Consider the following 25,071-nt stretch of genomic DNA (forward strand, 5'->3'; position numbering starts at 1 on the left):
AGTTAACGAGAGACACCCGGAATGGCTAACCGAAGGTCGGACGGTCCTGATCCCCAAGGACCCCAAGAAGGGACCGGTCCCATCCAACTACCGACCAATAACCTGCCTCAGTACTACATGGAAGCTCCTGTCAGGCATCATATCGGCTAAGATGAACAGGCACATGGCTCAATACATGAGCGGGGCACAGAAAGGGATTGGCAAGAATACCAGAGGCGCAAAACACCAGCTACTGGTAGACAGAACAGTCAGCCGAGACTGCAAGACCAGGCTGACCAACCTGTGCACTGCCTGGATTGATTACAAGAAGGCCTATGACTCAATGCCCCACAGCTGGATACTGGAATGCCTAGAATTGTACAAGATCAACAGGACCCTAAGAGCCTTCATCAGGAACTCAATGGGAATGTGGCACACAACACTAGAGGCCAACTCCAAGCCCATAGCACAAGTCACCATCAAGTGCGGGATCTACCAAGGAGATGCTCTGTCCCCACTGCTGTTCTGCATAGGCCTGAACCCCCTCAGTGAGATCATTAACAAGACTGGCTACGGATACCGACTACGGAACGGAGCGGTTGTCAGCCACCTCCTGTACATGGATGACATCAAGCTGTATGCCAAGAGTGAACGAGACATCGATTCACTGATACACACTACCAGGCTATACAGCAATGACATTCGGGCTGGAGAAGTGTAGTCGGATGGTAACAAAGAGAGGGAAGGTAGTCAGAACTGAGGGGATTGAACTACCAGAAGGCAACATTGCAGACATAGAGGACAGTTACAAGTACCTGGGGATCCCACAGGCGAATGGGAACCATGAAGAGGCCGCTAGGAAAGCTGCAACCACTAAGTACCTGCAGAGGGTCAGGCAAGTCCTGAGGAGTCAGCTGAACGGTAAGAACAAGATCCGGGCAATCAACACCTACGCCCTGCCCGTGATCAGGTACCCTGCTGGGGTAATAGGCTGGCCAAAGGAGGAGATAGAAGCCACTGACATCAAGACAAGAAAGCTCCTTACCATGCATGGAGGGTTTCACCCCAAGTCCAGCACCCTGAGGTTGTACGCTAAGCGGAAGGAAGGGGGCCGGGGACTGGTGAGTGTCAGCACCACAGTCCAGGATGAGACAAGAAACATCCACGAATACATCACGAAGATGGCCCCAACTGACAGTGTGCTCAGTGAATACCTCAGGCAGCAGAAACCCAAGAAAGAGGAGGAAGGCGAGGAACCATCATGGAAGGACAGGCCCCTGCACGGTATGTACCACCGGCAGATAGAGGAGGTGGCTGATATCCAGAAATCCTACCAGTGGCTGGACAAAGCTGGACTGAAAGACAGCACAGAGGCACTAATCATGGCAGCACAAGAACAAGCTCTGAGTACAAGATCCATAGAGGCTGGGGTCTATCACACCAGGCAAGACCCCAGGTGCAGGCTGTGTAAAGATGCCCCAGAGACAATCCAGCACATAACAGCAGGGTGCAAGATGCTAGCAGGCAAGGCATACATGGAACGCCATAACCAAGTGGCCGGCATAGTGTACAGGAACATCTGTGCCGAGTATAACCTGGAAGTCCCAAGGTCAAAATGGGAGACGCCCCCAAGGGTGATGGAGAATGACCGAGCTAAGATCCTGTGGGACTTCCAGATACAGACGGACAAAATGGTGGTGGCTAACCAACCGGACATAGTGGTGGTAGACAAACAGAAGAAGACGGCTGTAGTGATCGATGTAGCGGTTCCGAATGACAGCAATATCAGGAAGAAGGAACACGAGAAGCTGGAGAAATACCAAGGGCTCAGAGAAGAGCTCGAGAGGATGTGGAGGGTGAAGGTAACTGTGGTCCCCGTGGTAATCGGAGCACTAGGTGCGGTGACTCCCAAGCTAGGCGAGTGGCTCCAGCAGATCCCGGGAACAACATCGGAGATCTCTGTCCAGAAGAGCGCAGTCCTGGGAACAGCTAAGATACTGCGCAGGACCCTCAAGCTCCCAGGCCTCTGGTAGAGGACCCGAGCTTGAAGGATAAACCGCCCGCAGGGGCGTGCTGGGTGTTTTTTTTTTTTTATACATATGTGTGTGTGTGTGTGTGTGTGTGTGTGTGTATATATATATATACATATGTGTGTGTGTGTGTGTGTGTGTGTGTGTATATATATATATATATATATATATATATATATATACATACATATGTGTGTGTGTGTGTGTGTGTGTGTGTGTGTGTGTGTGTATATATATATATATATATATATATACACATATACACACACATATATACACACATACACATATATACATATATACATATACATATATACATATATATATATATATATATATAGAGAGAGAGAGAGAGAGAGAGAGAGAGAGAGAGAGAGGGAGAGAGAGAGAGAGATACATATAAAGTAACCAGCACCAATAATTTGAGTTTTCATAATTCATTCATCACAAAGCACATATGAAAAAACACAATATCAGAATCAGACCAGTTAACATCTTTAGTGTGCTATGTCAGTACCTGTTAGCAGACTCTTCAGTCGTCTGTGCTCGTTATCTGTATCAAAAGCTTCCCCTGCAAACACGAGCATTGGTTTGGTTCCTTCGGGAAATTTACTGGCCTAGAACAGAAAACAAAGACTTTATTTTAGGAGACTGCGATTTGTTCTTTGACCAGGTTCACTCGGGTGCTTGTAGAGTGGGTATGGTAACACAAGAGATTTACAAATGATGGAAACTATTGGAGTGAAGCAGCGATAGGTGTAGTCTCAAGAACACGACAGTTTGCTCCCTTATGTTGTTTCAGAGTGTTTGAACTCAAGGCTCCTCATCGGTTTGGTGAATGTACAATTATGATAGAAAGAAAGTAGAACCTCTAAGGTTTTACGTATCAGGAAATAATATCAATGATCTGGTCCAGGCTTGGTAGGTAAACAACAATCCATGAATATTACACTGTGTCATTGTTTATGTAACAAAAAGTGAAACCAATTGCAGAAGCAGTATGTGGAAAAACTAAGTACACCTTACGGTGCCATTCTGCTGTCGCCTGTGTTGTGGGTGTTGCAAGCCGATTGTAATTTCACATCATGTGTTGTGTTGGCCAGTCGTGCATCTCTAGAGTTTTGCAATAGTTTTTCAATATCCCTGCTGTAATGGTCACTATGCTCATGGCTGCACCCGCGTCTTTATGTATGTATGATAGGTGTATGGTTTAACTTTACAGGCAGAGACAGGTTTTGGTCTCTAGTTTACATTATGAGGAAAATAACAATGTGATGAAATGACTGTGACCATGGGTCAAAATGACTCCCTAGCCAGACACAGCATGACTGAAATCATTACCTTAATTTCACTCAGGGAGACGTACTTCTCAATTCCAAGTTCGATCATATCTAGTACGTGGAAGTCAAATAGACGACCTGCAAACAAACAAGCGAACAATTTATTTGATTGGGCCAATTCAAAATCTGAAAACCTTTCCTTTGCAGAGCATCTTCTACACTGGAATATTTTTACTGAATATGGAAAACCTGCAGACCAGTATTCACATAAAACACAATGTATAACGTGAGACACTGACAGTCCAGTATCATGCAAAAACCTGAAAACAGATGTTATAGCTGCTGTATGTATGTTTAAAATACAGGAGAGTGGCAGAGAGAAAGTTTAAATTTACCAAATATGAAGTTGTTGGGCCGTTTCTTATTGTGGGAGCCAAACAGGAACAGAGAGCAGTCCGTCTTCTTGGAAAAGAACTCCTAAAATAAATGTTAGATTATTAACAACATACAGCAACACTGGTGAAAACTCTCCAAGGACCATCGCCCCTCTGCACTCACCAGTGACGTTGAGTCCTCAAACGGCCGAGTGATGTTCTTTCTAAAAAGCATACACAGAAACCATCAAGACAGAAAACAGACACTAGAGGGGACTTCACTCTTAGACCAGAGTAGCTTTGTATGATCACCCACTGTCTGAAACAAGCCATTTTAGCTCCCTTTATGCCAGCTTTTATTCTAATTGGCTGTTGGCTTTAGTGGATGTCTGGAACTGCTGTGTGCCTGAGACAACCATATGAGAGAAATTCACTCTCGCTGACGTCACCCAGAGCCAAGAGTAGAAACGGAAATGGTCAAATATTTAGAGAAGTACCAACAAGAGAAACATACACCAGCTGAATAAAATATGAAAAAGGCAGGCTTGGTCTGCCGTTTCAGGCTGCTCCACAGACACAGTAACGTGATCACATAGCCACTTCCACTTAAGGTACAGGTAGCTGCTCCAGTACTCTTTTGGACACTAGGTGTCACCACTCACCACACAACTGTCACATGGCAGATCACATAAGTAGAAGAAGAAGTAGAAGCAGCCAAACCTGGAAGCAAAGACAATGCTGGGTGTTGTGTTTTATTTTTAAAGACCTTTTTTCCAAAGTTTTTTTTCCAGGATGTCTCGTCTTTTCAAACTGCTTCAACGTTTCTCTCCATATAATCTGAGAATCTCCAAGCATCTGTACTAGAATATCATCAAAATGTTGGGAAAAACCGGCATGACCGTACACGCGTGTCTTCAACCTGTGACTGCATCATCACAGTGCACCAGGATACAGTTCATGACAGGCAGAAACGACAACAACATGGCAGCTCGCACCTCCTGATGTGACATCAAGTTCAACACGCGGCACTGTCAGACAGACTGAAGGGTGACCATAAAAGCACCATTACAAGCCTCTGGGGGGGGGTGATGTCTGGGTGGGAAGTTAACATTAACAGGGAACAGAAAGTGCACAAGCACCTTCTGGACCTGACAGACCTTAAGGACAGCAATAGATGGATTTTTCTGTTTATTATGCTACAGTATTATAGGATCCTCAACAGGAAACATTTCTCCACGAGGCGGTCACCTCATGGAGAAATTCAAATATGGCTGAAACTCTGTGTGGCATGAGATAAATCTGGTGGCTGACGTGGCCACTTTCAAACCAGCCTGTTAACAGAAGCGCCGTTTATGTAAATGGATGTAAATACAACTACCAGTGTAATTCTTTACCTCCCAGGCATGATCAGAAGCAACTAAATAGACAATTCAAAGTTTTTCAGCTCAAATATCTAGAAACGACCCACACAAAGCAGATGAACTGATAAACCTGTTCCATCAAATAAAACCCGAGCATTTATTATAGGAACAAAGTGGATTTATCACTTACTTCTTGTAGAGCACAGCATTGGGTTTCTTCAGTGAATACTGTGGAGGAAACAAATGTACTGCATGAATTTACAGAAATAGTACACATGATTTTTCATTAATGTTTGAAAATTTCTATAATCCCTCTAAAAACATGCTGAGAAAATCTGGCTAACAGATCTTAAAGCCATTACACATCAAGCACGTTGCAAAAACAAGGGATGTGGAATTCCGAATTTTCCAGATCCAAACTTGTTGTGTAACATACGTGGTGTAACGTTCACACCGAACGTGTTGCATTTTTTGCCAAAAAAACAAAACAAAACAAAACACAAAAACCCCAAAACACACTGTGAGCCGGAAAATCAGAAAAATTGATCTCAGTTTGGAAAAAATTAATGCCGCAGATTCATCCAGTGAACAGTCGGCGTGAACAGCTGCTTTAAGAACAGATGAGTAAAATATTTTTAACACACTAAATATTCACATGGATTTTACACGTCCAGCCTATAGAAGCAGTCACACAGACAGATGATCGTCCTGAACTTCCGACACTGGCAGACGTTTGTCCTGGGCCATCTTTGCTTCCAAGCTCATTACAACAGACCGTGAGTAAAGATACCACCACGATACTTTTATGGTCATCTCTTGTGTCGTCTCCTGTACTGGTTTTAAAAGTAAAGAAGAGACGAGAAAAACTTCAACCACATCATGAGTGTTGCATAGTGTGTATACCAGAGGTGGTCTGCAACTTCCCTATTGAAAACAAGTGTTGAATGAAGCGAGCAGTGAGATTCATACATTATATTGCTCTATCCTGGGAAAGTTCATCACAGTTCCAAGTTTTCTCCAGGTGTGGATACCAGGTGCTCACTGTGTTCACTGGAGTCCCAAAGCCTTAGAAGCTGATAGGTGTCAATCTGAATTCTTGATTTTCTTTAGCTCGTAGCACGATGTCTTGCTTTTTGAGATCTTTTAGCCTGCTTCTTTTTGTCAGAAAGACTCGATTTTAAGTAAAGTCTTGTTCTGGCCGTGATCAGGCCTGGGTGTGGTTATCTGAAATTGAACTCAGCTTTCCAAAAAAACGTGGTTAATCATAGTTAATTTAATGGTATTTTCACACCTGTGCTTTTTAGGCTATATAAATCAAACTCTGTGGTTCATTTACAGTGTGAACCTGATCAGACCTCGATCTGAACCAACTACCAGGTGTATGTTACAAGTCTGAGCTAAAAAATGTAGCCAGGTGTTCTTTGTATTCTGCATGCAGCAAAGTACTGTAGATGTGCAAAGGTCTGTATGGGCTAGCCGCTAGCAATGAAATGAACTAAGTTCTCTGTGTTCTCCAATAGTCCGGAACATAGCACCTTCTTCCTCCCGCCACAGACAGACAAATCTGGCTAGTAAGCAGACTGAACATTGTCATGTGGTTTGTAGTAAGGCATTTTGGTTCACAAGGACTTTCTCTGTGCAAAAACAAACCAAATCATTGGGAATAGCTCCAAGTGTACAAACTCATCATTTACAGGTGTGAAAACACCCCAAAGTTTAAGAACGGGAGGGGGGGGTTCCACATAGGGCCAGGTAGGGTTGGATAGCTTTTGTCTAATACTAAAATCTGTTTGATGATCTGAAACATGTCAGGGTGACAAATATCCCAATCTCCATCCTTACACAGCTCTGTGACTTACTATGTCCTTAAGGGCCTGGGTGATGGTCTGACTTGTGTTCCCTCCTTTCATAATCATGGCACTCTTCACATCTTCAGTCAGTTTGGGTGCTCTGCTCTCCAAGAAGCGTTTTGAGCGCTTTGTCTTCGGTTTTCTGAGGAAGAAAACAAAAGGGAATACAAGGAAAATGACAAATTGCACACAAGGCCAACTATCAGAGTCACAGGAAACTAAACTCAAACTGGTACTTCTGATTGGTTGATAATCTAACAATGTGCCCAATTAGCCAATACAGATATTGTTTCTGTTCATCTTGTTTCCGTTCTTCCTCTTTCTTTCAGCGACACGGGGAAATCATCTTCATAACTTCACTGTCTGAATGTCTTCTAGCTTGACAACAAACTACCTTAGAGCATTGTTTATGAGAGGAACCCTGATATAAATCAATACATATACTCAGCCAGTACATAAACACATGCCTAAGAATAATGCTATGTTTAGAATAGAGACTTTATGTGCACAGTGCTGAAGAAATATCAACCAAACTTGTATGCAATGCCAGTTTGTACCAGAACATGTTGCACTGAAAGTAAGAAGGTAACCTTAAAAAGTTTAGTTTCAGCACAGAGACTTAATACAAAAAACAGGACATTTAAATATGTTTGTTATTAATTATATTAATATGATGGCCTTAAACATAAAATACTCAAACCGAATGTAGCTCAGACGGTTAGACACTGAATTTTAGGCATAACACCACTAATCTCAAAGCACATTAAACACGAACATGAGGCTGAGAGATGGAGAAATCGATTTGATTATGCGCTCATGTATAAATGTTAGGTGGCATTTGATGGCAGAGAGACGGCACAGAGACATGCCGATGCCACGAGTTAGCCAGCTAAAGCTAAAGGTTAGCAGCTTTGCCATAAACAGCTCATTCATAAGACAAAAGGCATAGCAACACTTCCCAGGCCCCCCAAAGCGAGAGTCCAAACTTACATCACAGAATCCAACTGCGTCATTGTATATGTATTTGTATTCCTAATCGCTAACGACCACACTAATTAATTAACACGTAAAAACAATGTTGAGTTTCTTCTTCGATCACACATGGAAGTATCCGAAGCACCGAAATACCCCAAAAATAAAATACTGCCATCAAGTGGTCACAGATCAGAATTCTAAGATGCATTTCTCCATCTTAATCACACCAAAACAGAAGGGATGGTGGTATCTATGTATCTATTTTGTGAATCTTATAGTTGTAACCCATTTTATCTTTCATCTTCATTGGGTGTTGCTATACTGTGGAAACTCTTCTCCTTTCATCAAATCAATCTCAGCCACTTACATTAAAATTTTGTGGTTATCCAATCGATTTTAAAGAGTGGATGTAAAGTATGCAAACCCCTTTTTGAAGCAGCCTGGCTTCAGATGTCATCACTGACATCACTTCATCATTAGTGACTTCCAAACCTTTGCGGATGGCCTTTTAAACTCTGAAGGTAGATCCCATCCCCATATCTGATCAGATTATACAAGAAGTTCAGATTGGAATTTCTCACCCCCAAAAACATTAAATCTCCTGGAACAGATTGCCTCTTGGCTAAATGTTTTATATTATTATATATTATATTATATAATAATGTATGTAAATATAATTATATTTTAGAACAGTTTGAAATCAGAAAAACCTGGTGGGTTGGATCCAGTGTTCTCCTCCACAGGTTCTCCCCAAGGGTGTGTCTTATAGTCCTTATTATTCATTGTCTATACAAACATAAGCAGATATGAAAACAGTGCCATTTTAAATATGCAGATGACTCAGCTTCAGCTTACTGAAGGGTGAAACTAGGCACAGTCTCCAACTGAACATATCTAAAACAGAACATATGGTTATTAATTTTAGGAAACAACAAAATGGGCACAGGGTCGCTTTAATTAAAGGTCAGAAAATAGAACCAGTGCAATCAAATAAATATCTTGGGACCATAACTGAAGAGAAACTGAACTTTGATGAGAACTGCAAATCAGTCCACAAAAAGGTTCACCATTGCCTTTACTGCCTGAGGAAACTTGCTCATTTCCACATTGACCAAATAATTTGAATTTTATTTATCGTTCTTTTATTGAGTCTGTTTTATCTTTTTGTTTAGTGACATGGTTCGGTCAGACACCTGTCACAGGGAAAAACTCACTGAATCAGATAGTGAGATGGTCCAGTCGTCTGACAGGTGGGTCACATCCTCTATGGGGTGAAGTTCAGCTTCTTCCCTCGGGACGGAGGTTTCTAGTTCCAAGATGCAGGACAAACGTTAAAAAAACAAATTTGTACCTGCTGCTGTCATTAAACTTAATAAGAACTGTTTTTTGATTTAATTCATCTTGTCTAATTACCAAATATGTGTTTAAATAGGTGTGTGTGTTTTGTGAAGGGATGTCAAATGCTATAATTTTTCTGTAAAGCAATTTTACCTATGGTTATAAATAAAGTAACCTTGAACCTTGATTATTTTTCTGATGAGCTAGCTTCCTTTCATTATAGGTTCATATAGAAAGTATACAAAACAAAGTTGTCCCAACAACCTTAACCGTTAAACGTCTCTAATACCAAACCCAAAGAATGATCTTCAGGTCACTGACAATGGGTGCCCTATGTGTTTACTGAATAACGATTATAAATTTCTAGCATTAATTCTTGCCAAAAGTTTAAAATCTATTTTGAACTCAATTATCAATTAGACACAGCCAGACTTTATAAGGCTCATCTTGGATTACCCTGAAGTTATTGAACACAAAGGCTTTGTTTTACTGTTAGATTTTTTGAAGGCTTTTGATACACCAGAGCACAACTTTATTTTTCAGGCTCTCAATAAATTTGGATTTGGTTGTAACTTCATTGCTGCTGTGAGAACAATAGTAACAGCTCCATTTAACTTTAGGGTGGATCGACTCCCAGGTTCAATATTTGTAAAGGAATTTGTCAAGGGTGTCCAATTTCCCCATATCTCTTTCTCCTGGTTGGTCTGCCTCTGGGCTGTCACAAAAAATCGAATCCTATTAAAGGAATTTCTTTACCTGGGCAAAGAAATTCCTTCCTTGAATTCTTTTTGGATGACACCCAAATTCCTTAAGCTATTAAAACTATCAATGTATTTTTCAAAGCATCAGGTCTCTTACTTAACATCAATAAATGTGAACTAATGGCAATTAAAGACTGTTCTGAAACAGAGTTTTTAAAATATAGAATAGAATAGAATAGAATAGCTTTTTGTTGTTTTATGTATACAATGAACATGAACATTGCAGGAATAAAATATAAATAATAATAAAGCAGGAATATATACCAATAAGAAAACAATATTAGAGAACAGGGTCACCTGTGAAGACCCTGGTTTTCCTTAGGCAGGAGGATCTGGCAATGGCCTCCAGGCAGCAGGCTCTGGTCCAGGTTATTCTTCCTCAGGACAGGCAGGAAGTGCAGCCAGGGCGATGGTGTTGTGGGTCCAGGTGAGGTTGGCAGCAAAGTGGTGCCCAGAAACCTGAAGGTGGAGACAGATTTCACCCCCTTCCACCCATATTCCAGTTAAAACTGAGATTTCCCACTTGGGTATAATTTTAACTAAAGATCAACAGAAAAGAGGCTCTTTTCTTTAATTTCCTATAACTGGAATAAACCAAAAAAAAAGTTTCCATCAGTGGTTATTATTAATAAATGTGAGGTTTCTAAACAGAAAACCAATTTCCTCATTTTATGCATGAAATGTTACAGGTATATCCACCCTATCAAACTAATCACAAAGAGTTTAGAATGTCATTGTTCTATTCTCAATTTCTTACAAAGATACTTGGTACAAGAAAAACTTCCTCAGTTTTTGCTTTGTTCTTTTCCTTTTTTAAACTCCTTCTGTGCTCAAGTTCTAAAAAAGCATGTACAGCATTTATTTTATGCAATCTCTGAGCTAAAAAAGTAACAATGCTTTTGTGCTTTGTTCCTTTTTCAAATAAAGATTTAAATTTAAAAAAGGACTTCTTGGATTTTATAGCACTTTTAAAATGTCAGGATGGAAGTAGTCAGTGATGTTGGGAAAAAAAATGTAATAAGGTTGCAGAAAAGCTGGTGCATCTCAGGGCCAACAGTTCACTCTTATATGATCTAATACTTATGTCATTTGTTAACAAGTTTGCTCTTAAAGATTCACTTTCCCAGAATGGATTCAAGCTGCTTTTGCTCAGCTTTTTGGTCTTCCAGTCAATTCAAACAGATGATTTTTAAATCTTTGTTTCCATATGTACCCGTTTTTAAGAGTTAAGAGCAGGATATTAACAAGGATATTTTTTCAAGTAACCTATACTTTATGACAACATAATCAAACTGGAAATTGTTTTTGACGGCCCCCCCATTTGAAAAAAAAAAAATATATATATATCTCTATATCTATATCTCTCTCTATCTATCTATCTATCTCTCTCTCTCTCTCTCTCTCTCTCTCTCTATATATCTATATCTATCTATCTATATATCTATATATATATCTCTATATATATATATCTATATATATATATCTATATATCTATATATATATCTCTATATATCTATATATATATATATATATATGGAGGTGTCCATTTGTTCTGCAGAGGGAGGAGGGGTGGGGGAGAGGAATGTCATTGACAGGGGAAGACTGAACCCTGTGTTGGTCTACTGTAGAGCAGCTGGTTTGTCACAGTTTTCTCACACACAGAGTGTAGACCATCAGCTTCTGCTCCAGCTTGTTCCTCCTGGAACTGCTGTTGTGGCCTCTCCCACCAGTGCAGTTGCACTGTCTGACCAGGAGAGATCCTCTGATTTAGGTCCAATCATTAGTGTATTAGAGGAGGGAGCAGCTTGTTTCACATTAGGTCTTGAGATTTTTTGCTCAGACTACATCAAAACCCACTTAATCCCTTTAAAGCTTTCTGATGCAGAACATACCATCCTACAGGGTCTTGAAGCCAGAATACTTAAAAATAAAAGCACACAGATCTCACATTTAAGTATCTTTTATTGAAGCATTAAGCTCATAGCACAGATATTTAGCACATCTTGACCATCCAGAGAACAGATAAATGAATTAGAACAGCAAAGTTGCTCATTCAGTACAACCTGCAACTGTACCCTCTCATTCAAGCGGGAGGCTTTCCTGGCTTCCGCTTCCTCGGATTCACAAAGCAAAGTGATAACATGATCTAGTCATCCCTCAACTAACCTTGTTGGAACATTGGTTTTCACAACACAACATCTAGAACCAAAGGGCAGAAAGAAAAACAAAACAATATTGGTCCGCAGCAGAAATACAAAATATTTTGTATAAAATTCAATTACCATTAAACTGCAAAATAGAGTTCACCATATAAAAACGCCAATGATCCACACCAACAAGGCTAAAATGCACTTAATCCAACAGCTAGCATACCATTTCTGTTGCTAGATGGAAATTCTTAAAAAATATAAGTCAGACTACCATTACAAGTCATTTAATCTCAAATTGAAGGGGGGGGGGGGGGGGGGAAGAAAAAAAGAAAAGCCATGTAGCCAAACTAGAGGGACACTTTTCAAAATTCCTGCCCTTATATAGATAAATTTTACCAAGTGCTAGCTTGACTAGCATGCCAAGTGGTTTAGATGATGTCAAGTGCTGAAATCAGGATAAAACTACCATCACATCTGCAAGATTCAAACAGCATTCTCTGGCAGGAGAAGCTAAACCTTGGCTGTAGGGTATCAAATAAAAACAAAACCACAAACAAGACTGAAACTTATCCTGCTTTCAGCACCCGTCTGAAGCCTGAAATCTATAAGAGTTAAACAGACACATGAAATTTATAAAAAACAAAAACAAAAAGGGGGACTAAAACGCAACCAAAACCGCCTATTCAAAATGCACCAGGTTGGGGCAGTTCCAACTTTCAGCTTGTAAAACAAGAGGAAGGTGAAGCACACACACACTGACAGAAGAGACAGCGCTACATTACACTGTTGAGCAACACGGCACTAGTAGTCACATGCAGCGTGTCAGGATTCCCCCTGCAAACAAAGGGCATTGACCCAAATGACAAAAAGAAAAGAGTGAGGGCACAATAAATTTCATAAAATGGCAGTTTATGTAGTGGTTATATGCGGAATGATCTGGGATCACCCTGGCATGCTCAGACTAGTGGGCCTCTTTTGTGCGCTTACATCTCTGTATGTGGCGGAAAGAGACAGGATGGATATTATGTTTGGGGGGGGAAAGAAAAATGCTTTGGTGGGCAACTAAAGCAAAAAGTGTCTGATTCATTATTTCCTTTCAGAGCTGGACACAGTGCGAGTGGCCAGGAGGGCTGGCTCTCAGTGGGCTGGGGCTGAACAATGGCTGGTCAGCAGAGGGCATTGTGAGCGCGTTGTCTGGAGTCGTACATTCAGCTCAAACCCGTTCCAGGCTTTCTTTCCAGAGAAATGTACATTCGAAAGATGGCCGAGCAAGCCACTCTGCACGGCCTGTGCTACATTCAGGTTTTTCTTTTTTTTTTTTATAAACCCCCTGTGAATGCTGCATGACTGGGTTGAAATATCTAGAAGCTTCCTATAGATATGGGCCAATGTAAAAACTTCAAGCTCAGACCTGAAGGGTGCAAGCTGAAAGTTTACCATTTAAAGCTGCCAAAGAACAAAACCTGACCAATAAGATGAGAAATTCTGAACCTTTAGTGCAATATCAAAGCAAGATGGCATTTCAAAGACAATCCCACAATGCCCAAGCTCAGCATGACTTGAGCTGAGGTGATTTGCCTCCAAGTACCTTGAGTAAACAGGCTTTTAAAGTAAACTCAGTAACAGAGTACAGAAATAGTCATGCTAGCTAGGTGGGTGCGTGCGTGCAATTTGAAGTTTAAACCAATGGATGAGATCTAAAGTATGCTCATAAGAGGCGGACTGATCTGAGCACGTCAGGGTCCTGGTCTAGGGTGGGCGGAAGCCTTGTCTGTGGGGAATGAGGGGGGACACCTGCAGGAAGGGACCGTTGTACTGGGCACAGGTGGACAGCCTGAAACAGAGCGTGTTTAATACCTCTACATGCACTTCAAGATCACAGCAAGAGTGGGCTAAAATATCGTAACAGAGAAAAGAGCTTTCATGCAAGGGATCTAAGTCACGGGTACAACAATGCAAACAACTCAAACTGGAAGTTAAAATAGGGGCAGCAGCGCCACCGCCGACACCAGGACAATCTGGATGGCGACAGCAGCAGCGGGGAGGGTGGGACGGGGGAGACGATGACGATAAGCTCGCTACTGGGTGGTGAACCGCGTCGCAACATGGGAGCGCCGAGGCGCCACGTTTTTTGCGCCTCTTCATCCTCGACCCTCAGCTCTGCTGCTGGTTCTGCTGGCGATTCTTGGTGTAGCTTGTGAAGACGAAATTGTAATCGTTGAACTGAGCCAACTGGCGGTCAAGGCGCTTGTAGCCCTCCATTTTTGGGGGAGTAGAAAAGACACTGCGACATTTGGAGCTCTGCAAAAGAAAAAACAAAACCACTTTACAGAAAGCAGTTTGAAATTCTCCCCCCCCCCCCCCGGGTAGATGCAAAATTGGATTTGAAATGCACCTGATTGACAAAGAGTGTAGTCACAAATTTTCCTGGCTTGAACACCTCCACAACCTTCCTGATCAGTTCATCATATGATGTCTGGGAGAGGTTTGTTTCAAAGCTGACGTAGGAGAACTCTGGCTCTGGGGTGATGTGGATGGTCCAGTAGGTTCCCTGTGGGGAAAACGAGCAAAGTCGGATTACTGATTTGCTTGAGCGTGCAACTATGATGAAGAAACAAAACGCCACTCACGTCAGTCTTCATCCCGTTCATTGAGTATCCACAAGGGTTGAACATTGTGGCATCAATCACAGAACCTGGTATCAGGTCACGAATTCCACTCATCTGCGAGAACAGAAGGAGACCGTGATTACACATGTTCAACTACCACCATATGCTTGTTCTGGGGGGAAACTTACACGAGTGACCTCACTTGCGGAAACACCGTCTTTCATGTAGAACTGGTCCATGATGGCTGGATCAAGGTCGCTCATCAGAACTTCCAGCGTCTGATCAGCATACTTGTTCTCCCAGTACTCTGGCATATCCAGAGTAAACAGGTACCTGTGGGGGACATGCAGGGGGGCTTAAGGAGTTTCAAACCAGGAGGATGCATGGAGCTGCTACCTATGAGAGGAGGCCTTGAACATCCTTTCAATTTAAGCTAAAGGCTTTTCACCTCCCCCACGAATTGGCATCTTGTTGTCACAGACACCAACATTCACTGACAAGTGCTGCTCCAGAAACAAGTATTTGATTATAATTTCATGACTGAAAATCTTGACCATCTTAGCTATTAGCATATTAAGCCAGTGTGGCATATTTTAATGCTCACCAGCAGTCAGAGTTCAAACGTCCCATACAGTAGGCTGCACCATCTGTAAAAGGAGGGAATATTATGGTTACCGTTTGAAATCAATTCAAAAACATTAGGCAGCTCTGAAGAGGAGCCAGATGGTGACAGTAATTCTTCAGGATTCACCACAACAATAAAATTAAGCTACATAGAATTACAACATTCTGTTATAACACTGAATTTCATTGTCCGAACAGCTACAGTATAAACAATGCACTCCACTGTGTCAGTATTACAAGCAACATTCAACATATGTTCTTAAATGATTGGTTAATGCAAATCTTAGGGTTTTTTTTATACACCAGGTAATCAATCAGAATCAGGGTCTGTCTCATGATTGGATATTTAAAGGTTCGCTGCCCCTGCTAGTCAGTGCCAAACTGTTGTTACTTTATTCATGAGGGTAAATGGATGACAGCTATGTTAAGCAGTGCTGCTCTGTAGTTCTTTTGTGCTAAAAAGCTGCATGTTGGTGTTGTCAGAATAAACTATAGAACTAAGTTGTCAATCTTAGAGTGGGAGAATCCTACTGCTACTAGCACCGCTAAGGTTATGTTTGATCAATGAGGAATGTGCTAATTGCTTAATACAGCTAACACATGAAATGTTTGTTGGTCAAAGTTTCACTTTCATCATTTAAAGTGTGTTTGGTTTCAATTTTTTGTGGGGGGTAGGGGTTGAGGAGTTCTGTCTTTTATATTAGTCAACTAGTCCAGCTTTTTGTTTAAACAACTAGCAGATTGTTTGCCAGGAGCAGCCATAACCCAGGAACTGTCCTGGGCATTTTCCAGCTATAAATTCAGACCATCGGGGATTTAACAGACTGTGCTGCAAACACCCTTTACTTGTGTGTAACACATTTCAGAGTTTCATGTATCACGTACTGGGAAAAATCTGGCTGAGGAAGTCCACTTCTTCCTGGAAGTTTCGATGAGGGAACTCTTGATGGGCTGGTTTCATGAAGTTCTTACGGGAGTAGAAGAAATTCTGCAAACGAGACACTAATGAATAAACCTGCGCAACTAATCAGCTTCATTGATACAGCTCGTTCAGGTTGAGATGAAATAAGCTTTGTCATGCAAATGCTAAACCAGTCTAACCTCAATGGTGTCGAAGCCACAGTACTCCCTGGCGAGTTCCAGCAGAGGCACCAGTGCTTGCAACAAGAGGGTGGTTCCGCATGTCTTCAAAATGAAACGTCTCTTGGAGACAAACATGCTACTCTCACTGTAGAGACAAGAAAGGAGTTAGTCACCAATAACCACAGAGCATTGTTTCCCTCATTACATTCTATGATACAGAATGATGATTAAGTAAGCCTGGTATCTTTGTAATATCTACAAAAGGTCATGTGAAGGCTTTCCCCCCCTCTTTTTTATAAACAAAAAGGACAGGTGAGCAAAAGGAGGAAGGGAAAAAAGCCACACCCTAGTTCCCATTCAACTTGTCATACTTGTTTGATTACCCAAGATGAGTGTAGCTTACTGGTTTCAGTTTAGGCTTCGTGTTAGTTTTATCTGACATGCCCATACTTGCCCTACCTTAACACAACTACACACTTATCTAAGGACTGCATGTGGCATGTAGAGTACATGCCCATATTGGCACCTGAGACTGCCATTAATGGAAATTAGGTTAAGGTCTATTTGGGAAGACTTTCTGCATGTATGAGCAGGCACTCACCTGAGTATATAAGCTTCCTGCTTGTCGGTCTTTGTCACACTTATTATCAAACAATGCACATTTTCCAAAAGTTTGTCCCACTCAAACCTGAAAGAAAAAGAACAAGTTAAATGCATACAAAGACAAAGTTGTTCACTTTTGTGGTCATTTTAAAGTGGCACCCACTACACGAAAGAACTGTTGATGGTTATGTAACATGGACAAGTTTGGAATGCTTTCAGGATTTTGAAGAGAAATGTCTATGAAGCTTGCTGTAGTCTTTACGCTGAAAAAGTAAGTGCATATAACAATTTCAGTGCTAGAGTATGCTGTGGGCATACAATACTGACATATCAATGGAGGTATTGTTCAGACTGAAATGTGTTTTCAGTCATGTGCAGATGGCTGTAGGGAAATGTGGACTTATTCTGCTCCTACAGCAGACATACACCTTCTAGCAGCTGCCTCTGCCCCCCGAACACCACCCAGACAGCTGGGTCACATTACAACCTTGGAAGAACAGCCAGACCCACTCACAGTGGGGGCCTGGGCTGCAAGGCAAAGCTTCCAAGAGGTAAAGTGTTCGATGAAAGCATACCAGCAGCTCAATAATGAATGCTTTATGAAACTGGCTTTTCTAGAGAACCTCTCAAAAACAAATGCCCCTGAGTAACCAGACTGCAGCAGTATGCATGAAGGCTGTGGGCAAAATGCAAGACCCAATTATGTTCCTTTCTACCTTGTCAATCTACAAATGAACTAGATGACTGAGGAAAAACAAAAAAACAAATAACCAAATAACAATGCATCCCTCAGACATGGTTCTGAAGACACCAAATTCAAGAATAGTACAATTTACACTGCAGCCTTTTGCATTTGAGCCTAATGGTCCAAGAAACTAAACTACAAATATGTTTACTACCTTCCAGTGCCACAAACACTTCATCTAATCCCTTAACAACATTGTCCTCAGAGAGTGACAGGCTTACGTCATCTGTTGTGTACATCACTTCCTCCCCCCTCCCGGGGGGGGGGCAGTATGGTATCACTGAGTCAAATGTGCTCCAATATCAAGTTTCAAATAAGGTCAACACATGAACAAGTAATCAGTTTTCAACTTCCAGCTCTGTATACTGTGTGAGCCCAAAACACCACCAATATAAAAATCTGGTTTTTAGTTTGTGCATAAGAAAATTGTATAAAAGGATGTGAAGGATTTCCAAACTGCACGTCTCAGAAGACAAAGGTCCTGCACTGAGGACCAACATTGGAGCAAGATGATATGAACTCTAAATCATGCTATAAGCTACTCTAAATATGGAACTGCAGGCGATGTGCCTTTAAGATGGCTTTGTTATACACAAGCTTCTCTTTGGCATTGTCCTCAATGCAAAGACTCAACATCTTTAGTTTGCCATCAAGGCCAAGCCTGATGAGAATGGGAGCATATAGTGCCATCTAAACTCTACTTAATCATATTTATATCATTTGCAATGTCAACAGTGTATTTGGAAGATGAACAAAGGCATTACAGGTATGTCTGGATACAGTTCAGCTCGATCACTTCCCGCAACATGACAGAGCTGTTACGACATGCCTACTTCCCAGCTTCATACCAGAGGCCAAGCATTGGCAAGCTGTGTCAGCTCCTGCCTCGGTGTGAAATCGACACCAGAGGTTATTTCTAGCTGTGCAACAAGACAATATTTTCCTCAAAGAAAGCAAAGTGCCAAACACGATCAGAATTTTCATGTATCCCAGAGATTATGAACACATGGCTGATCAAGACGGCACATGTTGGAACAATTGCTGCTTATCAGACAGAAAAGTGGTCACTTACTGGATGGCTTGAACACCGGGAACACTGCATTTCAGGTGTTTAGAGGTGAATATGCTGTGACTTTATGAACTAGTCACTCCTACAATCACTGGAAGTGTTTCATATGCAGTCTGAACCCTGACAAGGGGCAGCAGAGGTAACGTGAGCGAGCGAGCTTCACATTTGTGAATCCGATGCCCTTGTGGTCTTATTTGGACATTGGCTAACGTCCATCGAGTCTGATCCACTGACAGTGTCCCTTTGAGCCGTTAATCTGCCCTCTGGCTGTAAATTAATGCCAGCTCTCCTTCACGCCAATGGTTACACACTTGTCATAAACCAGCCCCTGATGTGGTTAACGACCAGAAAAAGTCACCCATCGCTGGGGATGATTTGGCCCCCTTGAACCAGTCATGAAATGACATGCTGCCAGAGGGGGAAAAAAAAACAAAAAACAAAAAAAACACCACACTAAGCAAAGGCAACAGACACCATTGACACTTTCACTTACATTAAAGAATCAGTACCATTCTTACCTCTATAGGTGACATAACCCAGGCGATTTTAAACAATCTATTAGTTTTACTGGGACAAGTTCCTCTAAAGTCTTGGAAACAAAAAATTGATTACGACACACGGTACAAGTCTGCCTGTAAGGGTTTCTCCTCGTTAAAGGTTGTTTAAAACGTGCATTTCAAATCAGCTAATTTTCCTAGCAAGCAAAAACCGAATTTCTCACAAGAACTGAATCCACATGGATTTTTCAGAATCTATCGCCACCCCCTGTCCTTAAACGTAACCAAGTGCCCCGCGGCACAACGTAACAGGGAACCCTCTAACCAATCAGAGCAACTGGGAGCGAGCGCACCGCATGGCCGAAAACGTGACCGGAACACGACCATACGCAGTTTCTCTCTGGTTAAACGCACAGCGGTAACAGACATGGGGCCAGCCTGTAGTATCCACAAGGGCAGAGGGACGGGTTCACGGTTTTCCCCAATCACTTATGAGCCTTCAAAAGTAAAGAATTTATTTTTTTTTTTAAATTAAAGGTGGAATTGGAATACTTGAATCTATTTCCGTGCCAACAAGGCAACACGCGGTGACAACGGACGACCACATGTCTCACATGCCCCCCTCGTTGTAGAGTGACGCAGGAAAAAATAAAGCATATGTAATTACAAAGACCAAGCAATTTAGTGCATAAGAGCACGAATATATATATGTAGCAGTGAACGCGAATTGGCAAATAACGACAATATGATCGCCTCTTCACTAAATCACAAGCAGTCTGCACAGCGTCGGCGAAATCAGGAGACGGCTGACAATTTGAATATTTTTTCCTAGGGACTAGCTTGCGGTAGCTCTAAACTGGTTGCCATGGTGGCGTCCAAGCCTCATGCGACAAATCAACTTGCAAAAACAAGCGATGGGAGCCGAATATATTAATTACCGCAAGCTCCCAGGGTGAAGAATGAATGACTCAGCCACTGTTAAAAGGGGGAGGTGGCCATTTTCCAATGGCGACGTTAGCTAGCTCCCTAGCTTAAGGAGCCACGGTTAGATTTGGTTCACTTCAATGCTTGCAGTCTATCCAGGGGTGGATTAATAACTATAATGAATACAGTGTCAACGGAAACGGGACGTGTACGATATTCAAGTTGTTATACATCACAAAAAGTGACAACTGAAGCCGTGCATGTAGCCGGTGTTTCTGTCAATGTACCAATACGCTGCTGTGGACTGACACTGCCTCGGAGATACTCAAGTGACACGAACCTTGGGATGGTACGGAGGTCTCCGTTTCCTTTGGTCTCATCCTGCCGAGAGAACCACACCTCCAACAGCTTCTCGGTCCCCTCGAAGAAATGTGCACCGTTATCTTCCATCGTGAGACAACAGACACCCAACAACCAAAAATATTACAACGTCGTTTAAAACGTTTACAGCTTAATTACTCCTTCCTCGACCTGTTATTATTTAGTGAGGTTCAGTCCTTTAAACAATCCAGGAGTTGATTTGCTTGAGTTACCGTCTTCCCTTTAGCAGAGAATACCGTTAGCGAGCGCTAGCTAATATCGCCGGCCATACTGTGTAAGCGCTGAATGGAGACCGCGCGGTGCTTTTATTTGGCAGTAGCCCTACGTAAGCCTCACCTCGAGCCAATCTGAACGCAAAGCCATATCTTGGGATTTGTGATTGGTCAGAAACCTATCAATTATAATAGAAGGCGGGTCTTCCGCCATGAAACTTTTCCGCCTGCATGTAGCTTTCCTCTGGAAATAAATACTAATTATATATATAAACAGCAACGTCAATAACATTACATGATATCTGAATTTAAGTTTACGAAGGCGAGTATGACAGTTGACGGCATGTTCGTGTAAAAGTCCTTTTCTGACAAGTTTTCTTCTGTTCACGACGATTACGTAACTGCGTTTTTTTCTAACACATGCCATTGTGTTTACTTATCACATTAATGTTTCGTTTGTACGCTCTCTCTTTTTTAAGATGTGTAATTTGTTTTTTCACTTAATGGTACTATAATACTAATGTTAAACTGCGAATATCAAATATAAACCACTTAAATGAGAATATGACCAAGTTGTTAAATTGGATTGAACTAAACTGGACTGCGCAGGTATTCATTTTAGCAAAAGAGTGTACTCATAGAAGGAAAATAGGTGAAAGAAATCCCAAAGGATAATAAATATCTACTGTATGTGTTACAGGACTTACTTGTCTCATCTCATAGTATTCAGGGCAGTGGGAACTCACACATACAATTGTCACCCAATATAATTACAGTAATTAAGTATGAATCACATACATATGACATGACATCACTACATCTGCATATACAGGTGTGTGTGCATGTCAAAAACCTATCGATTATTATAGAAGGCAAGGGTCTTCCATCATGATGTTTTGTTTTTTCATAACCTGTATTTATGGAAGACATTTCATATCTTTACCGCTGTAACTGCACTAAACAATTTTCTTCTTTTTCTTCTTTTTGGCTGACTGTAGTTCACAAAAGTAAAAAATCAATCTGAATCTCAAAAGAAAACTGTCATGGTCTCCGTGCCTGCCCGACCGGCCCCACAAGGCTACAAGTTCTCTCTCTCTCTCTCTCTCTCTCCCTCTCTGACTGGGCGGAGCTCACTGTGGGCTCCCGCCCTTGGCCCACACACCTGACAACAATCACCTGTCATCACCGGGAGCACTATTTGAGGCTGGAACACAGATTCTCTCGTCGCTGGATGATTGTACTACAGACGTTAGTGTTTCTCACAGCTCCTGTGAACCTGTGCTTAATAATTTGAGATTCGTGATTAGTTTGTGACTTCCCTTCTCTTCTGCTTCAGACCTTCCTCCTCGGACCTGTGACCTCCCTGCCGTGTGAGTGTGGGCAAGAAGACGTGAGAGAGCTACCCTGTGATTCCCTGGAGTTTTGGATTCCCTTCACTGTATATATTGTGCACTGGTGCTGTAAATAAACTGTTTTTGGAGACGTCAAACCGCTCTGCCCCTGAGTTCTACAACCAGATTGTGACAAAAATTGTGTCTTAAAAAGAGATGCAGCGACCTCTTAAACCCTTAGATGCTTATCAGAAAAAACAGCAGCTAAAATAACAGTTAAGAAGTTGGAAAACTCATATTATCCCCCGAAAAAACAACCCCCAAAACACCCAGGATGTTTGCAAATATTCTTAGGTTACACATAGCACTTGATATCTTTAAACAATTTGTAATAGATCCCATACCCTTCGGATCACATTTAGTTTGGTGGGAAGTGGTCACTCTAACTATATTAAATAAATACACTGCATAAATACACATTTGTTCGGCTTTTGCAATACCATTATTATTACGACCATTAAATAATAATAATAATCCAGCCAACGAGGATCCGTTTAGCTCATTTACATTTTACGTGACGTTAAAAAAAGGTAACCTCAAACCACCGACGGCCGCATTTTTGAAGAGCTTTCATGAGTACGCAAAGTGCAACAAACAGCAGCGAGAAACGCGGGTTGTAGTTTGCCATAGCTTGCCTGACAACGCGGCGAACTGCGGCGCCTGCTCACAAGAACTACCATACCCAGCGAGCCACGCGCGCCAATTAGAAACGTCAACGAGCCAGTGAACATTAAGCGGAGCAGACCAAAATCCCAAACAAGGAAATGGTGGGGGAATAAAACGACCAGATTATTTAATTAATGCATGTTATAATTAATATTTTATTTTATTGTAAATTAAGGCGTATTTATGGGTTAAAATGGATTACGACTTCAAAACAAAGCTGGCGGCCGAGAGAGAGAGAGTAGAAGATCTGTTCGAATATGAAGGTTGCAAAGTGGGTCGAGGCACCTACGGGCACGTTTATAAAGCTAAGCGCAAAGACGGGTAAGATAACCGTGAACGTTATTGTGTATGCTGACATAAAACTGACCGCGGGATGCATTTTGTGAACACACGCCTCGGTTATGTGATGAACAGGGCGTTCGATTTGAAGCTCCCCGAAGCGATAGCCCGTGTCTCTGTGTTTTTGTTTTCATGTAACGCACTCACTCACCAACGGTCCCCCCCACCTCCTCCTCCGTCCCCAACCTCACAGCTCCCCCCTTTCCTCCTCCTCCTCCCCAACACCCCCAAACAACAGTGTAAAGCCGCGGTGCTGTTTATTTTCTTACAAGTGTCTTGTTGGCGGTCGCAGCAAAGGTAGCTTGCTTTTTGATGCACGGGTATCGTCACTTCGCGCGATAGTGACACCTCAGCGTCTTTTCTTGGCCCCGCTTTCAGCATTGTGGAATGCCAAACTTTTTTTCTCCCTCTTTCTGACACACATTGTTTTCTTTCTGTCATTTGCTGCTTACACTCACTGACAAGCATATGACAGCGTGTGACCACGATGTATATATCAGCAACAGAAAGCAGGACAGATACGTTCTCACATTTCTGCTCTGCTGTGCCAACGGTGTCACTGTTCCTTATGCAAACTGGCAAAATCCCAGTCCAAAAAACTGGCAAAATCCGGCCAGTGCGCATCCTATTTGAATACTACAAGTTTCATTTGTACGATAGCCAAGTGGTTAATCACTCTGATCTAAAAATTACATTCAAGAAAAGCACCGTTAACCAAGGGCACAGTGCATTAAGAGCTGATTTTGCTGCCCCCGTCTTACAAATGCTTTGTCATAAAGTTTTCTCGAAATCTGAGATGGAAAAACTAATTTTAAGCATTAGATGAACTTATTATACAGATGGCCCAATTTGACTTCTTCCCATGTAATACTCGTTTTAGAATAGAATAGAGTAGAATAATGCCTTTATTGTCACTATACAGTTGTACAGTGAGATAAAGAGCATCTGTAACTCAGTCCAAACATGTGTGTGTGTGTGTGTGATGGGGGGGGGCACAGTTCTGCAGCACTATATACATATGAACAGTATTAACAGAAAAAAAATGTATAAAAATGTACAAATATACAATCCGGTGTAAGAAGAAAAAAGTAAATATGTAAATAAATATTGTTTTTTCCAGTCATGGCAGATGGCTGTCTCTCCCTGAGCCTGGTTCTGGTTTCTTCCTGTTAAAAGGGAGTTTTTTCTTCCCACTTTTTGCTCAAAGGGGGTCATTTGATTGTTGGGTGTTTTTTCTATATTACTGTGGGGTCTTTAATCTTACAATATAAAACATCTTGGGGTGACTGATGTTGTGATTTGGCGCTATATACATAAAATGGAATGGAATTGAATTGTCAGTGTTGTTATAGCAAAGCAAAGCACTGTTTTATTACCAGTAGGAACAGTATCACTCCAATTAGATCCAACCTAAAAGGAATGTCACAGGGAACATCTAGCTTTTCCACATTGATAATAACCATTATCAAGTCAATATTCATAACTGGTTAAGAATACACGTGTAACAGTTGTTTTTTGTTCATGTTTGTATAGCTATGGTTATAAAATGTCTGCACCTCCATGCACTTGTATTTTGAATATGTTTTGTATTTTTCCAAAGAGATTAAAAAACATGAAATAAAGTTAAAGCTTTATTAGCTTTATTTCTTTCAAAGTTTTGTCTGTATTGCTATGATAATGCTAATGTGGCCACAACCTCTATAGACAACTCAAATAATAAAATTATTATTAACATTTTAAAATCTTTGTAATAGAATCAAATTAAAATTGACCCAAGCTGTTAAAGAAGGCCTTTTCATCTTCATTTACTTTGAGAATTAATGTATTAAA

The 25,071-nt window shown here is 41.5% G+C and overlaps 3 protein-coding genes across 4 annotated transcripts in view; 1 reads left to right on the top strand and 2 right to left on the bottom strand.

Annotated features, from left to right (window-relative positions):
- Nucleotides 1-8,021, bottom strand: part of rpf2 (ribosome production factor 2 homolog) — an 11,614-nt gene extending 3,593 nt beyond the window's left edge. Inside the window, exons 1-7 of the mRNA XM_003453019.5 lie at nt 7,865-8,021; nt 6,884-7,016; nt 5,215-5,252; nt 3,848-3,887; nt 3,685-3,766; nt 3,351-3,427; nt 2,527-2,626 (exon numbers count right to left, since the gene is read on the bottom strand). Coding sequence (XP_003453067.1) covers nt 2,527-2,626; nt 3,351-3,427; nt 3,685-3,766; nt 3,848-3,887; nt 5,215-5,252; nt 6,884-7,016; nt 7,865-7,887 — 493 coding nt within the window. The 5' untranslated portion in view covers nt 7,888-8,021. The remainder of the gene's footprint in view (nt 1-2,526; nt 2,627-3,350; nt 3,428-3,684; nt 3,767-3,847; nt 3,888-5,214; nt 5,253-6,883; nt 7,017-7,864) is intronic.
- Nucleotides 8,022-14,167: 6,146 nt separating this feature from the next.
- Nucleotides 14,168-20,914, bottom strand: amd1 (adenosylmethionine decarboxylase 1). The gene is made up of 9 exons (XM_003453020.5): nt 20,593-20,914; nt 17,016-17,102; nt 16,433-16,559; nt 16,217-16,319; nt 15,312-15,354; nt 14,896-15,040; nt 14,729-14,821; nt 14,494-14,649; nt 14,168-14,399 (listed from the first exon to the last, which is right to left on the bottom strand). Exons 1-9 carry the CDS (start codon nt 20,700-20,702, stop codon nt 14,253-14,255), a joined length of 1,011 nt encoding a protein of 336 aa, XP_003453068.1. The 5' UTR covers nt 20,703-20,914; the 3' UTR covers nt 14,168-14,252.
- Nucleotides 20,915-21,068: 154 nt separating this feature from the next.
- The window catches only part of cdk19 (cyclin dependent kinase 19), a 55,802-nt gene continuing 51,799 nt past the window's right edge, over nt 21,069-25,071 (top strand). The window contains exons 1-2 of one of the 2 annotated variants that reach the window (XM_019345608.2): nt 21,069-22,093; nt 22,182-23,223. In XM_019345608.2, the coding sequence (XP_019201153.1) occupies nt 23,096-23,223 (128 nt within the window). In that variant the 5' untranslated portion in view covers nt 21,069-22,093; nt 22,182-23,095. The remainder of the gene's footprint in view (nt 22,094-22,181; nt 23,224-25,071) is intronic. The other variant, XR_002056534.2, reaches the window with a different exon arrangement.

The sequence above is a fragment of the Oreochromis niloticus genome, linkage group LG15 (genome assembly GCF_001858045.2).
Source record: "Oreochromis niloticus isolate F11D_XX linkage group LG15, O_niloticus_UMD_NMBU, whole genome shotgun sequence".
NCBI classification, from domain to species: Eukaryota; Metazoa; Chordata; class Actinopteri; order Cichliformes; family Cichlidae; genus Oreochromis; species Oreochromis niloticus.